Source organism: Poecilia mexicana, unplaced genomic scaffold, assembly GCF_051168715.1.
Source record: "Poecilia mexicana isolate PSO_F unplaced genomic scaffold, ASM5116871v1 scaffold_23, whole genome shotgun sequence".
Lineage (NCBI taxonomy): Eukaryota > Metazoa > Chordata > Actinopteri > Cyprinodontiformes > Poeciliidae > Poecilia > Poecilia mexicana.
Window position 1 is genome coordinate 11,159,417 of NW_028263392.1, and position 16,295 is coordinate 11,175,711.

At 41.8% G+C, this 16,295-nt stretch overlaps 1 protein-coding gene across 6 annotated transcripts in view; it reads left to right on the forward strand.

The window, feature by feature from the left end:
- The first annotated feature begins 4,545 nt into the window (after positions 1-4,545).
- hgfa (hepatocyte growth factor a) overlaps positions 4,546-16,295 on the forward strand; it is a 36,111-nt gene continuing 24,361 nt past the window's right edge. For 4 of the 6 annotated variants that reach the window (XM_088003033.1, XM_088003035.1, XM_088003034.1 and 1 more), the window contains exons 1-7: positions 4,857-5,214; positions 9,228-9,387; positions 9,564-9,676; positions 10,260-10,374; positions 14,654-14,796; positions 14,977-15,097; positions 15,270-15,388. In XM_088003033.1, coding sequence (XP_087859159.1) covers positions 5,151-5,214; positions 9,228-9,387; positions 9,564-9,676; positions 10,260-10,374; positions 14,654-14,796; positions 14,977-15,097; positions 15,270-15,388 — 835 coding nt within the window. In that variant the 5' untranslated portion in view covers positions 4,857-5,150. Of the gene's footprint in view, positions 5,215-9,227; positions 9,388-9,563; positions 9,677-10,259; positions 10,375-14,653; positions 14,797-14,976; positions 15,098-15,269; positions 15,389-16,295 lie in introns of all 6 variants that reach the window. The other 2 variants (XM_014982402.2, XM_088003037.1) reach the window with 2 other exon arrangements.

Consider the following 16,295-nt stretch of genomic DNA (forward strand, 5'->3'; position numbering starts at 1 on the left):
CTGAGCCACGAAATAAATGTGGGGGAGTGACGAGAGCAAAAAAAGAAAGTGAAACGCAAAGGATCCAGGTTTTAGACAGAGTAAATCCATGCACAGTATCCCAGAAAGTATGACTTTCTCTTTAAAAAAAATATGAAAGTGCAACCAACAGCATAACTAACACAGAGATACCAGAGATTACAAAATTTGTTTACTGCAAGCCTGGCAGGTACAACTATAGGAAGCTGTAGTGCTTACTCTGCTCTACAGAGGTGAAATTATAAGTATATGGAACGTCATCAGTGTAGAAGCCATTAAATAACTGTGCTTATACCTGGCACTGTGATGTTAGATGATGAAGTTATGTGACAATCCTGGGCAGAGAGATTTACTCAGCAATCCAACACTACAAAATAGATTGTGAAAGATGGCAACAGCTCAAAGCACACCAGCAAAATAACGCAAAAGGTCATGAAGAGTGGAAAATATGAAAACTGTGACGTGGCCAAGTATACCGCCTCATGTAAATCTAACAAAACAAAAAAGCGCAAGCGTGCAAACTGTCCCCTGTAGCAAAGCACAGCTGAAACCACTCTACATGAACTTTATAAAAGGCTGGATCCTCCAAGAGAGAGAAATCTTTGTTTTTACAAAGGATTTAAAAGCTGTCTTTAAATGTAAATCTAAGAATGATTCCTGGTGGAGAGGGCTGTGCTTTTAATATAACGTGACGGATCAAAAAGGCGAATACCCGGCAGCTAAACATATGCAGATAGTCCGATTCAGATCTACCCAAGACGGATCAGTTGAATTAGTTTCATTCTACTTCATTGTCAGTCGATGCCTTAAGGTATTCTCAGTCTAGAAGGGGTAACATAGTCATGTGTGTCTTGGAGTTTATTCTAAATGGGAAATCTCCGGAGGACCCAGACGTCATCCCAATCTTGCCGCTGTTGAATTTCTTCCTCTATACACTGATACTGATAGTGTTATTTTGTCAATGGAACTAAGGTGTGTTGTTTTGATTGGACGGAGGAGTCCCCAACTCGCTCTTTGATCAATAACAAAAGGAACTCGTAAAGAAACTTTTGAAGAAGCTGAGCCTTATTTTACTTGAAGGTAAGTTAACTGCATCGATTATACATCGAACCGGTAATTATAATAACATATTGATCCCAGGCATCACAGGGCTACCAAACGTCGCATGATTTAATTAACAACGTTGAGAAATGATTGACAGTTTGGAATCGTCTGCAACGGTCCTGGTCTGAGTACAATAAATCATGGAAGTTAATACTCCCTTTGGTTTGAACGAGCTCTTCTACTTCCAACATCGTCTCCCTAGATGCATAATCAGCTGTCAGACCTAACTTATTTACCTAGTGCTTTTTAAGCACTTGGGACAGGGCGAGGTGTAATTCAAAAGGTACCAAACTACAAAAACTTACTCCAAGACCGTTTTTTTCCCCCCCGAGCGTCTGGATTTCTTCTTTCCGCTGACACTGATTGACGTTGCGAGCGTGATGTGTGCATGGTGGACCGTGCAGCTACGTGCCTGTTGCCAGGGTTTAGAACCTTAAATTTGCAGCCCCAAGAGTACTCACACACACACGCGCGCACACACACATTATGTCCACATGCACCTCTACACCTGCTTGTCCACTTCTGCACACACCAAAGGGAGGTTAAAAAAAAAAGACCCAAGAAAAAACCAGAAATGACCTGCACGCGTCATAATGAGAGCGGGCCGGGTGTCTGGCATTTACCTCAAACCATTTCGTTTTCCCGCTGCTCTCTCTGGAGAGCTTTAAGTCCACCGCCCGTTAACGGCTGAAGTGTGGATTTCCTGTCAAATAAGGGTTAGAGCCCAACAAAAGTCCCCTACTCTAGTACCTAAACGGGATCATTTACAGCTGCCCCACTTAAACACACACACACTTCATGTCTTACAATGTCCCAAATGGGATGTATACCAGGTCTGTAGTGCTCAATGTTGTCTTTGTAGTGAGCATATTGAGCCTTTATGGTACTTTTAAACTCCAGTATCAGTGTAACATCCCTATAATAAAGGTATTGTAAATTTCTGTGATGCAGTGGACTTTATCCAGTCGTATCCTTTAAACTGCATCCTGTAAAAATGGCTTTATAAGGTCAGCCTCAAACGTTCCACTGGAATATGCCATGAACAGACTCTTGGCACCGATTCTTCCCTCATAACCTGTTTATGCTTTGAGGACTGTTCGACCAGGACAAACATTCCCCCCAGTCTCTGACAGATATTTTTCATCCCTCTCAAGATTGGGTTTTCATGAGAGTCGTCGGCTCTTTTTGTAGCAGTGTATCACCAAACTGGGTCTGGGTAACAGGGTCTCATGTTTTTCACTTTGGGCAGATTTTTGATCTCGGGCTGTTGGGATTGATTGTGTCTGTGCGCAGCAATTTCATGTCTCGCCACATATTCTCTTTTAGATTTTGGTCTGGGGGCTAAAATGAACTGGTTGTATGTGGGATGGCTGGGTTTAGTATAGACATAAGGTGAGATGCTTCATTATATGGGGTGATCAGATCAGAGAACTACAGGTTAGGTTCACGGGCCGATGTTCTACAGCTTTTAGATGTTTCCCTGGTCCAACAGTCTTGAATAAAATAGCTGAACCACCTCCTCTGTGAATTCAAATTCTCCAAAGTCCTGCTAATGATCTTAAATATTTCGCTCAGGTGTGATGAAGCAGGTGAATACCCCAGGGTTACGGTTTTATCTTCCTGCGAGGGTTTCTGAATCTCTGGGAGGGGACCCTGAGACAAACCCAGAAATCACTGGAAGTTAAGTGTACATCAGTTCTGGCCTGGAACGCCTTGGATCACAAGAGTAAGATCACACTGTTCCTAGGCAGAGTAATGTCTGAGCTTCCCTCCTGGGTTCATGGCCTGATCTTATAAATGGGAGAATATTTCACCAAAAAGGTGTGGAGGAAACTAATGAATAAAATATAGAATGCGATAGCCGCACTGTTCTGTGATGGATTTCTGTTCCTGTGACAGAGGCGAAGGGAGGGAATGTGCATCCCTGGGTAAAAATATTTTTTCCAGGGGTGAGAATTTACAGCTTAACAAGACAATGACCTCGAGAATATTAACTCATTCCTCTATTTTCCATGCCTCATTTGTCTTATGCAGGGGCTTCTTCCAGCTGCCTTTAGCTATAGGTGTGATCTAATCCGGACGGTGTCGGATTTTAACGTGGCACCACCCGCGATCTAACCTGGATGGTTAGATCCAACTGAATGTTTAAATTGCTTTAGAAAAGCACAGAGTGGTCCTGCACACGCTCTGCCATTATCCCAGGGTATTGTTTAACATTCATCACTTTGTCACTTTAGTTGTGCTTAAACGTGGAGAACTTGGAGATGACTTCAAATGTCTCCTGGAGGCAAGAGAGTGACCTATAAACAGCATCAAGTTTTGTATAAACAGCATCACTTCTGTAAATCTGCACCTAGAACCATGACTTGACATCGGTTAAGTTTTTGATGCATTTTCATATTACTCTTCAGATCCTTTACCTCTGATAAAGGGGAAAAAAGCCGCTAGACGCTATGTAGTGCACCGTTTAATGAATGAGAGGCCAAACCTAACGCGGGGATGGTTAATGCTTGGATTGGATGATGATGATCGGCCCTCTGAGTCAGAAAGTTTCCCATATTTTCTATGTATTTTCAGTTGAAACGCTCAAGCCTCACGTCAGTCTGATTGATTGAAGCTTTATCAAAACCAGGATCCCATAGATTTCTTTGTTTGTTTCAGTTGGCAAGAGTTTCGTGTCGAGCTCTGGCAAAGCCGTTCAGTGTGTTCTAGGACCTCTCGCTGAGCTACGTCTGCTTGTTTTGCCAATCCATTATGTCTGCGATCCCTCTCTGGTTCTGCTTTAGATATTGTGAAACTAGCCGATTCTCTGAGGACGCAATCAATACTTTAGACCAAGTGCTCTTCTGGCGCGCCATGTAAAGAATCCCATCTGTCTTTTCAGCTGAGCCAAAGGGAGGATCAGTGAGGAGACACACCAGAGAACCTTGTCAAAAAGATCCCGTCTGATGATAATAGGCCTAGCACCGATCAACATCATTATCTTCACAACTTCTTTCTTCTTTATCAGGCCTAACAAAGCCAAATTACGCGCAGGCTTCCGATTGTTGTTGGATCATGAGAGGTCTTTGCCATCAATAAACTCTTACAAGACAACTTTACAACTTGTCATCTTTGCTGCAGTCCAACAAGGTGAATGAGACTAAACCATGCAACTTTAAAGCATTTTAAAAGCAGGAGTGGAATATGCAACATTCTATTTATTGTATTTTTTTTTTGTCACTCACATAGGGTCAATTTATTAATATATATAAGTGTATAATATTCCCAACTCTCTTTCCTGGAGTGAAGTGGAAGGTTTTTCCTCACTTTCTCACTTTCACTTTCCTGAGATAAATCTTACTATGTCTGATTCATGGATGTGCAGTCGACAAATCTGCAGCAACTGTGTGATATTAAAGGCCAAGACCACAGGATGTTTGAGAACTTGTTAAATCTACGCCACAAAAAAAGTTAAGATGGTTCTGAAAGCAATACGAGTCCAACTTGATACCAGCAAGGTGTAATTAAGCGACGCTGAGTGTATATTTAACTATATTAGAATTTATAGAATTTAAAATTTTAGACAAAAATATATATATATATATTTTTAAAAGTGTTTACACTCGACCCAGAAAAAACCCCACTTAAAAATAAATCACGTTCAGCCTTCTGAGTGTATGTAAAGTTCAGACCGGAACTGTCATCAGATTTTGCAAAAGTTGCGGGGGGAAAAAAATAAATAAAAAAATAAAAATAAAATAGATTTGGTTTTATTTTGAAAATATCTAACGGAAACAGCGTGAAAACTTTGACAGCGGTGAGGCAAAGAGGAAGGCATGGTGCGGGTGGGGGGTGCTTACAAACTTTTGGCGAAAAAGGGGTTGAACCGAGGACGTGTGTGGCTTCTGAGGGGGAAAAGTAGCATCCGTGTGAGGAAGGCGAGTCTCCTGCAGATCATCAGTCTCTCTGTGGACTTGAACCGCCAGCCGTGTCAGTCGCTCTGCTGATCCGGATTCTACTCTGATCCCTAAAGTCTGGACCCGACCATGAGTGCAAACGTGTGGATTTACCAGGTTTTGGTGTGCGTTATGGTGATTTGTGTGCATACAGGTAAGAATTTGTGGAGCTTGGATTCTGTTGGATGTTAGACTTGCTTTTAAAGTTAGAAAAGCAACAAGAAAAAAAATAACATAAAAAAATAGATGGCATGAAGGACATTTTTAATTTCACATTCAAGGCTTAAATGTACAAAAAAATTCCAATATTTGGCTAAAAATTCTAATATCTGAAAGTTGCTCATTATTTTCCTTTGAAAATGGAAGAAGCGGTCTTTTTTTAACTGTAAAATTTTACTTCAAATTAAACTGAGCAGCTACTAATTCAAGATGTTTCAACTATCAAATTCTCTAACATTTCAATTTGCAAAAAAAAAAGAAAAAAAACTTTAACTGCAAACAAATTGTCACATCAGCTGATTTTACAACTTTCCCCTCAAAGATTATTTTTTTTAAACAGTTCATTAAACAGTCTGACACTGAGCTGCAGAGAAAGATGCCTGGAACATGTTGTGATTTATCACTGCACCCGCCTTTAATTAAATGTATCCAAATGAGCCGGGTGTAAATTACTGGCTATCTGAACGCTTGTCCCGGCTCACATCTGTCCAGCCAAAAAGGTCAACAAGTAAAGCACTGTGTCTGTAGTTACCACCTCCAGGGGTGTTGACCCTGACCTTTGACCACACCAGAGGTGGGAACAGTAAAAATGTGCACCCAGGACCGGGGTGTTTGTGCATCTAGATATAAAAGATGTGTGAAACAGAGCAAGACGCAAGGCATTACAAAGCAGGGAGTGAGCGAGTGTGTGTGTGTGTGTGTGTGTGTGTGTGTGTGTGTGTGTGTGTGTGTGTGTGTGTGTGTGGTGGACTGGGGTGGAAGGGGGGCTAACATCTGGCTGCTCGATACTCCAGCACATTTGCACCCTCCAAAACAGATGTATTGTCTGCTTAATTCCCAGACAGAGCCTCTAACCTGCTTCTTTCCTGTTTTTCTTGTATGGCAACGCGCCTGGAAAAGTGAACGCTTTTGAAACGGCCACAAAAATGCTGTCATCCATGGAGGCAAATCATTTCTTCAACGTAGGCGAATTGATGTACGCCGCGCATTGGTGAAACACGGTGGTGGAGCCACCATGCTGCGGTTCAGGGGAGCCGATCACACGCTGGGGATTCACCTTCCAGACTCGCCTTAACAATACAGCCGGGAGCTGTCCGAAATGACGGCAGGTCATCATTTCACTGTGTAGGCATAGTAAAAATTCATCCCCGAATCCAAGTTGGAATCGAAACCAGGAATTTGGTGTGTGTACAATCTGAGTAGGAGCTTCTGTGAGTTCGTTTGTGATTGTTGCGAGACACGGGCAACGTGTGGCGGAATGTTCTCTGATCAGATTGGACCAAAATTCAACTATTTAGTTCAATTGTAATGCAGTGTGTGTGGAAGAAAATGAACGGTACACATCCTGTCCAACGCACCATTGCTACAGTGAAAAATGGTGGTGGAAGCGTCATGGTGAGAAGTTGCTTTTCTTTGGCAGCCGCATGAAAACTGGTGTGACTTGAAGGGAAGATGTTGGGTTTTTTTGGGGGGTTTTTTCAGCTGAAAAGAAGGCAGTTGTGCACAATTGAGGATGGAAAGTGGTTGAGGCAGGGGGCGGAGATTCGACCTTTTAACAGGGAAGGAGAGTAAACTGCCAAATCAAGCCACGCTCATGTGGCAGACCGGTTCAGTCAAACGATCCCCAAATTAAAGTTAAAGTTTCAGTCCTCCACCATTCCCTCCCCATCCACATTTCTCAAATGTAAATTTGAACCTGTTTCGTCTAATTCGGCTGCCTCTTCCCATTAAATCCCGTCGCTCTCGCCTCCTCTCCTCTCCCCAAACCCCCAGAGCACCTTTTATCCTTATCCTCATGCTTCAACAAAATACTTGGGAGATATGTGGAGATAGCAGGGGTCTGAGTGCAAGGAGAGGAAGAGACTAAGTGAAATCTAATTGAGCGGCCTGGCCAGACATCAGGGCTGGAACAACACGGTGATGACTGCCAGATGTGGTCCAGCGGAGCCCAAACATTAATAACATGTCCTCCCCTAAAACCATTTTCAACCACGACAAGCCTCTAAACGGTCCACAGTTTACAGAATCCTAAGTACACACACAGCGTCTTGTATTGGGTCTTGGCACGGGGGCATGTGGCTGTAACTCGGTAGCAAAAGATTTTCCTGGATGATTTATGTCGCACTTGCCTTTAATTACAAACTTAAAGTTTAAAGGTGCCTGGGAGCACCAGGGAACTACAGTTGCGGCAGAACTCAATCCGGCTAAAGGAAGAGCTTTTTTTCCCTCCTTTTCCAGAGCAGGTAAAAATGAATGATTCGTGTCACAAAATATTAGTTCGAAAAAAAATATGATGCTGTCCTGTTTCTGAACCCTCTGTGATCCCATGTGCATTGTGCCACTTTTTTCTTTTTTTTGTTGCAATGATAGACTTCTCTTTTGATGTGCCTCTTCCAAAGAAACTCCTTTCAACAAAGCTCTATAAATAAGGCAAGAAAGAAATATAATGGGTCCATTTGCTCTGCCGACAGCTTGACGGTTCATTTTCCACACACACTGTGTGTGTTTTTCTTCTTCTTCTTACGTTTCCAAAAGCCGAGAGGCTGTACATTGAGCATCATACGTAAAAATGCATCTTTTTATTAGAAATGTAAAGTTTCTCTGGCAAGCAGGGTCACTGGATGAAAGTTCTGGTTGCTCAATATGGAAAGAAATAAACGAAAAGTCAGCATTGTTAAACAGGACTTCTATATAAGTCTTTACCAACGCTTTCAAAATCATGAATGCAAGATTATGAAATTGCTTTCCGTAGGAGTCGTGATAACTCATAAATACATCAGTAACTTAAAACCGAACCGTGCCAAATATGACAGAATCGGGGGAGGGAGGGAAGACGACCTCAGCCAGTAAAATATGAGATCTGCTTTCATGAGGGTATCCAGTGCAGCACATAAGCTTGTTGACAGGTGTCACTTTCCTTTGTCAGTCCTCACAGCTCCAGATAACTTAGCTTTGGATGCGAACGTGATTTTTGAACGGGGCTTTCATCCCTGAGAGAACATTTCGCTTTTGTTTTTCTGACATTCTCCGTAAACCAGCTGGGACAGAAGAAGTTTAGACGTCTGCTGCTTCCAAAGAAAAAAAAAAACAAAAAAAAAAATGCAAACATAAAACGGTTTCCTTGAATATCTGCTGGAGAACACAGCCGGCGCCGAATGGCAAAGTGCGATTCTGAAAAGAATCGGCTCCGGCAGGGATTTGCTATAGCCACTTTAGAAATCAATGTTCCCTTTGCTGCTGTGCCAACGGTTCGCAGCGAAATTGCCACTGAAAATTTGATGAGTGAGTCTCCTGAAACGTGCAAAACGAGCTGCAGAATACGACAGGGAAGATTGCACTGTGTTGCGGTGATGCAATAACCGTTAACGCAGAAATGTTTTGAGTCATGCCGTTGAAAGTGATACGGTATTTTGGGTGGCAGTAAAATAAACAATGCAGAAGTTCAGACTTGTTTAAACAAAATTAAAAAAAAAATACCTGTAACCCTTTGGAGTTCATTTGAGTTGACTGAGATTCTAAATAAGAAATGTTCCTCAGGTTTAAGTAGCTAAAGTTTGCTGCTGCACTAAATAGTGCAGAAAATACTTTTGGAACTTTCCGCTAATTTCCAATTAACTGACTTAATTAGCTGACATTAAGTCAATTAGCTGTCTTAATGTCAGCTAACTGATTAAGTCAGCAGTTAGCTGACTTATTAGCTTGCTTACCAGTTGTTAGTTTCCTGGAACTTGCTGGATACTTTCTGAGAAAGTGTCACTACATTCAGGAAAGTAATCTCAAAAGATCAACGCAAATACTTGAAAATGCAACTCCTTAAATTTCTCCTAAAAATATGAGCCCGGTTCCTGAAAGTAGCCTGTAAGTTTTTTTTTTTTGAATAAGCTCTTTTAGGAAACAAATTCTTATATAAATTTTTTTTTTTTTAAATCACATCTCTGTACATTTTAGGTTGCTGTCAAAAACATCGTCGTCAGTCTTTACAGAAGTATGAAAAGAGTGACAACCACATGCTGATTTGCACAGACTGTCCTCAGACTCCAGTGGTACAAAATAGCCGCTCGCTGGAACACTGCGCGCGAAAATGCAAGAAGAAAAACTTCATTTGCAGGTGAGTCGCAGCTTCTTCTTTTGTTTTTTTTTTTCCGTCTTTCCTCTGAATTCACTTGATTCCCCAGCGTCCCTGTTCCGCGCCGCCGTCCCTCTGGTCTGGTTGTATTTACATATTTTTGTTGTTTATCATGTGGTCATCTTTCAACCACTTCCCCTGTGTGTGTGTGTCCGCAGAGCTTTCAACTTTCAGAAGGACAACAGGAAATGCCACTTGCTTCCTTTTGACCGTTTCACCCACGGCGCGCAGAAGCAGGCCAACATCAACTTCACTTTATGCGAAAAAAAAGGTAAATGTTATCGTTTTCGGAGGCGCATCGGTGTTTTTCTCACGAGAACCGTGGAGGAGCCGAGGGATCTGCTCGAGTTGTTTGTAGTGATGACACATGTGTGTGAGCTCGTTAAGTCTAAGGTGTTTGCTTTCCCTGTTGACATTTTCAGAAGACATGAATCTCTTCACGCCCAGCAAGTTGACTCATTCTGGTGTGGAAAGCCAGTGCTTAAGCATCTAGGCTCAAGTGGAGCATAAATAAAAAATAAAAATATATAAAAGAAAACACAACATTGCTTGCTTGCACCCAACACAAGAGCTCTGCCTAAAATGTAAGCTGTTGAATCTAGCACTTTAGAATTTATTGCGAAATTTACGAAAGCTCCCTCCTGTGACATTTAATGAACTTCTGGGACTTGAGATAACTAAATGCTCTCAGGAGAAAAACTAAAAAGATCTCCTTTTGACCATACTTGGGCAACTATGTCTGAATAAGTTCATGGCAGTTCAACTTTTTGGCACCTGTACGAACTTGGCACAGTGACAGAACATTCAAAGCCTGATGTCTTCCGATGTCTGTTGTACCTTTTTTGTTCTCTCAGAATATATTAGAGAGTGCATCAGCGGCACCAAGGACAACTACAGAGGGAGGAGATCTTGGACGAAGTCAAACATCACTTGCCAAGCTTGGTCTGATAATAACATCAATGAACACACGTAAGTCCTCTTTTTGTCCGGGAGCCTAGCAGAAGGTCGGGCTGCCGTGTTTAAATCAAACGGCGCCTCCTTAGCTTTTTGCATTGGATCATCCAAAGCGGGTTTCGTCCCACTTGGATGTTTCAGGTTATCAAGAACGTTCACGCTAATGCTACCCCGGCACGAGCAACTGCCCCGAACAGCTGTCGTCGAGTGTTTCTGATACCTGGCAGTGAAACTTTTTCATCGTTTTAGAGAACATTTTGGCCCATTCTTCTTCTCGGAATTAGTTTTTATTCAGCCACGCTGGAGGGTTTTCAGGGATAATTCTCATTTTCCTTCATGATGTTCCTGGTATGAAGCTAAATTTGTCATCACACTAATACCACCATGTTTGACTATCTGTGTAATGTTCTTTTCAATGCTGCTGTCATTTGATACCAGACGTAGCGTGAGACACGTTCCATAATATTTCACTCTTGTCAGTCTGAGTTATTTCCTTTATAGCCTTGGTGAATCTTCTTTAATTGGTAAACTCTGTTGGTTTGACAAGCTTGTTTCTGTAATAGATGAATTTTTTTATATATATATGTATATATATATATATATATATATATATATATATATATATATATATATATATATATATATATATATATGAAAGCTGTATTTTGTTTCTGCTTTGGATATTTTTTTGTCTATTTAATTTCAAACACGTATGACACGAAAGCAAAACAAGAAATCTCTGTGGGAAAAATATGCTTTCACTGCTATTATTTTTAGCGACTTACCCATCTTTTAGTGCGAATGCTTCACAGAAAAGCTCTGGCTCCTCGCTCACCAGGCATCGCGTTGATCATACACTTCCTCTCGCTAAATTCCCTTAGATTAAATCCAAAAAGCTTCAAAGCTCCCATCTTTTTTTAGACTTCCAGCTTCGTCCAGGATGCTTCTTGTATTTTTCTCTGTGCCTGATACTGAACAGACCTCAGTGTCTGATTTATTGTTGCTCGGTTCATCCCCTTCCACCTCGGGGGTTAAGGGAAGGTGGAGGCTCAGAGACCGTTGAACGTTTATCCAGAGTTAAGTCAGATTTCTTTCAACACATGTAGGGATGTCCTCCCCATTGACTTTTTTTTTTCCTTCTTACTCCGCTGCACCAGAGGCCATCAGGTGTATCCCAGAGATGTTTTTTCTCATCTACAATACGGCTTAGATGAGCGACTTTGCAGGGATGGATCTTTGCCAGCTTCTCATTAGCGCTGCTCATTAGTTACAAGACATTTTAACTGTGGCAGAGAGGGGATTTGGGAGCGGGGGTAATAACAGTTTGAAGAGGTGCAGAGTGAATAATAGAAGCGGAGCAGAATAAAATAAAGAAGGCGCAAAGATTTATAGACTGAAGTCATTTCTTTGTCTCGTGTCCAGCTAAGTTCACTGAGTTACAAGCATGCCGAGAGAATACACAGGTTTGCTCACAATTAAAACAGATTGCGGCGTGGCTCCTCTCCTGTTCTGCGCTGCCCCGGTCCTGTCATCACTTTCCACAAGCAGCGGTTTACATAAGGAAACCTTTGTCATCGTTTATTTGACACATGGTCCCCCTTGCTCTACTCAAATAGAAGTGGGCCGCTAATGTCGAATGTTAAAAAAGAGATTAACTGAAGGGAGATTCAGTACCACTGTGGGCTTTACCTAACACGGGACTGTCCTGCTGTGTGAGAAGTGCCGCCCCAAAGAACAACGCGCCATTCGAGGTTCAGGTAACTATTATTTTCACGCTTGGCTTATTATGGTGGTGGGGAGGAAGTGTTTTTCTCAGGAGGTACCCGTCAAGGAGTGGAACTTCCACCTGTTGTCGGTGTTTGAGGCTTTAAAGCTGAAAGCGGTGTCGGCCGGTCAAGCATGGAGAATGCGCAACTCCTTCTTGTTTTACATGAGGACCCTGAGCTTGATTTAGCCCTCTCGTTTGTGGAGATCCACAAATTGGAGAAATGAGTCTTGTAATATTTTGAACTTTAAAAAGGGACGCTACGTGTGAATGCACTGAGATGGCTTAAGTGTTTGTAGGCAGACATTGTAGATTTTCCAAGACGATACGGTCAATATTTTTGCCAGTTCTAGCTTTTCTTAGCTAATGCTAGCGTAGCAAAGCTAAAGCTGTTAAAAGGTGTTTGCCCTTCTAATATTTTCAATGAAAAGAAAACATAGGGTGTTTTGGTAAATATTTGTGAGCTTTAAAGGTGTTTGTAGGTAGACTTAGTTTATGCATTGTTGGGGTATACACTATAGATTCACTCGCCAGATTTATATAGCTCTTATTTTGCATGGCTAACATTAGCCAAACAATGCTAAAGATGTAATGTGTTCGTTCTGGGATATTTTTCAATTAAAAGAAAGTGAAAAATAATAGAATTCTGTGTAATTTCAATAAGCGTTCACTATCCATTTCTTTATTTTTAATGTGAATGAAACAGTGGGTGCAATAGTTAACTGAGCTAAGAAAATCTTACTTAACATGACTTGCCTGGCAAAGAAAAAAATTCTTTGCCATTTTTTTCTTATTCTATAAGAAAAAAAAATGGCATGAATATTTAGTTTATGTGCTTTGATTTGTAATTTCTAAATTGTTTTATAAGTATTTTTCTGCATGTAATGACACAAATTTAATTAGTGTAATTATGGTTACACCCAAATATAATTACACAAATACAGTTTGTGTAATTATATTTGTGTAATTGCACAAATACGTTTTTCCCTTTAGCAAAACTTTAAAGGGAGTTTTTCTTTTTTTTTCCCCCACTGAAGTCATCGGTTCACCTGAAATACTGAGTTTGTTGCAAATTCTGTTCAGACATTTTGCAGCAGTTACTTCAGGCCCAGATTTCATCTTCGGTGTTATCCAAAATCAAGCCAATATGTGTTGTTGGCTGAAAGAGGGAAGCATGTGTGCATAGTGTCTGACTGCACTCCAATGGGAACAGATTTTGGCAAAATGATGAATAACTGGCCAACATCTGTTAGCAAAACATCATTACAGCTAACTTGCTCCCATGCTGCAGCCTTTTTTTTTTTTTTTTTCCTCCCCAAACTTTTTACTTAAAGTGGGAAAACTCGTGATTCCATTTCTAAATTAACAACACGGCATTTCTGATAGAGTCCTACAGTGTGCTAAGTTTGCGAGTTACACAAAACAGATGTGATCTTTGGCCCTAAGAAAAAGATTTGTGCTGTTTTGAAACAAGTGTTTCGTTTTAGTAACATGCACAAACGAGAACGTAGGATGTAGGCTTGACCGTGTCAACCTCGTTTTATGTGCTACGTTAAATGACTAAGTTTACTTCCATTATTAGATGGAATGATGTGCATGACCAGCGAAACCTTGCCAGAGCCTCACAGAAGCCCTAGAAGGAAGTGTTTAAACAAGTTCCAGAAGGAAGAACTTTGTTTTTTGTTTTTTTTTCTGATGTTACTCGTCGGACAAGATTTTCGACATTTTCTCACGCTTTGCTTTTCAGTTCTTAATCATTCGTTAAGAATGAACCTTGCCTTTCTGTGGAAAAGTGAGTCTGAAGCTTCCTCTTCTGTCTTCAGTTGCTGTCTTGTGGTCTGCATGAATCAGGAAGTGTTGACGTGCCAGGTTTTCATCATCCTGCCGTAGGAGAAGATGAATTTTACGCACTGTCCATTTGGGTAGGGGTGGGGGGCGTTCTTTAGCACCCCTTCTTTTCTACACCATGTTTGCACGGGATGCTATTTTTTATTTCTAACACTTTCCTTGACACTAATGTGGTGTAGCAGTTGACAGGGAAGGATTACCTTTAAATGCGCTCAAAGGTGGCCGGCGGAGGAGCTGCTCAGGCTGCTCCAACTGGCCCGTAGCGTAACTCTGTGCTGCTGCCGGTTACCGCGCTGTGACATTTGAGCTGCTTCACACATCACAGAGTCTGGAAGTAGTTGGAATTAGTAATGTGATTATGCAAAAGGTGCTAACACGGAGTAGAGAGACGTATTGATGACTTGGTTTGCATTTGACTGCTATGAGAGATCATTCCAGGATGTAAAGAAAAACGCAGCCCGCTCAGACTGCAGGCGCTTGAATTTCACAGAGTTATGCATGTAACATAATTAAGTTTCCCTTCGAATTTATTTGAGTTGCTATGCAGCGCGCTTGCAGGCCAGCGCGATACTAAAAAACACGGCTGCTGCAAAGCAAGCGTGCGAGCGCTCCTGCAAGTTTATTTTTGCGGCTCATGGTATCGGTTAACACCTTCAGCGATGTCCGTCTGTGCCTCCTTAGGTTTTACCCAGACAGGTACCCAACGCAGGACCTGAGGGAAAACTTCTGCCGGAATCCCAACAACGATCCTGGTGGTCCGTGGTGCTACACCACAGACCCCAATGTACGAGCCGAGGAGTGCGGCATACCGCAGTGTTCACAGGGTAAGACGGAATCTCCTCTGTGGACAAAACGCTTCAGTTTAAGCAAAGCCCAAATCGAGAGGCCCTCAAGAGTTTAATTAATGTTTGCGCAGTTTGTTGGTTTCTCTGTGCCTTAGGTTTTGTTTGCTTTTGTGAAAGGGGGAAACAACGTTTCGATAATTGTTGTTTCTTTGTTGGCAGACGTTTGCATGAGGTGCAATGGGGAGGATTATCGAGGCAAAGTGGACCAAACGGAAAGCGGCAAGGAGTGCCAGAGGTGGGACTCAAAGTGGCCTCACGAACACCCGTTCCAGCCCAAAAAGTAAGCTGAAATCCACAACGTTGATCTTTCTCACAGACACCAGCACACACCCATGACAGATGCTTGAATAAATGACGCTAATGCTCAGGAGAGGTAGACCTCACCAGTTGTTATGACTTACTTCCCACCCGACTTCCTCCCCCCCCCTCCTGTTTTCACTCTCTCCCTGCAGGTATCGAGATAAAGACTTGAGGGACAACTATTGTCGTAACCCAAATAACCGTCTGCGGCCCTGGTGCTACACCATGGATCCCAGGACTCCGTGGGAGTACTGCAACATTACCATGTGTGGTAAGGGTGTTTTATATCTCCAGCTGGGAGCTTTGTTGACTAAAGTCTTCAAAGAAAGCGTGACAAGGCCAACTGATTGTTTTTGCTCTGATTTATGACTAGATTTTTCTCAACATCTTTCACGCTCCCAACCTTCAAACAATGTGTCACACAATTGTGAATCTGTTAAAGGACTCAGAAGTAGACAGCCTTTTTTTTTTTTGTGGGGGGGGGGGGGGTTTGTATCACCAGCAGGTTTTATCATTGAAGTTGTTACATGCAAGAACTTCAGTGGTTTTGGTGGTCGTCTGAAAATATAGTTCCCCCTTGAGAAGTCTTGGAAGTCGTCGTTTAATGTGGTGTTTGGCTTAAGATCCTTCCACCTCAACAAGGAAAAAGCAAATATGTTGTTTGTTACTGGGATCGTCTGCCTGAATAGAGAAATTGAAAATTGGACAGTGACAATGAAGGCCATTGTGCCAACATGCTTCACACGGTGTTTCATAAAGGCATAAATACCCATTGGACTTTTTTTTTTAACATTTTGCGACATTACATACTTAAACCTGTATGTATTTTGTTGAGATTATGTGACAGACCAACACAAAGTCATGACTATGAGTATGAAGAGAAAGGAAAAGGATTATTTTATTTTTTTTTTTTACAAATGAACATCAGAAACGTGTATGGTGTGTATGCATTTAGTCCTTTTTAATGGAATAGCCCTATACAACCCCTAATTAGTGACGACTTCCGAGGTATTTTTTCATAATTTGGCCATTATGAGAAAGTAGCAAGTGTGGAAAGGTCATAAGAGACTCTATTTGCAGTTTGCCACAAGCTTTTAAAAGCAAACATCATCAGGGGGTGCTGTGGTGGTGCAGGGGCAAAGCACGTATTGAGGCCTTAGTCCTCGTGGCGGTGGTTG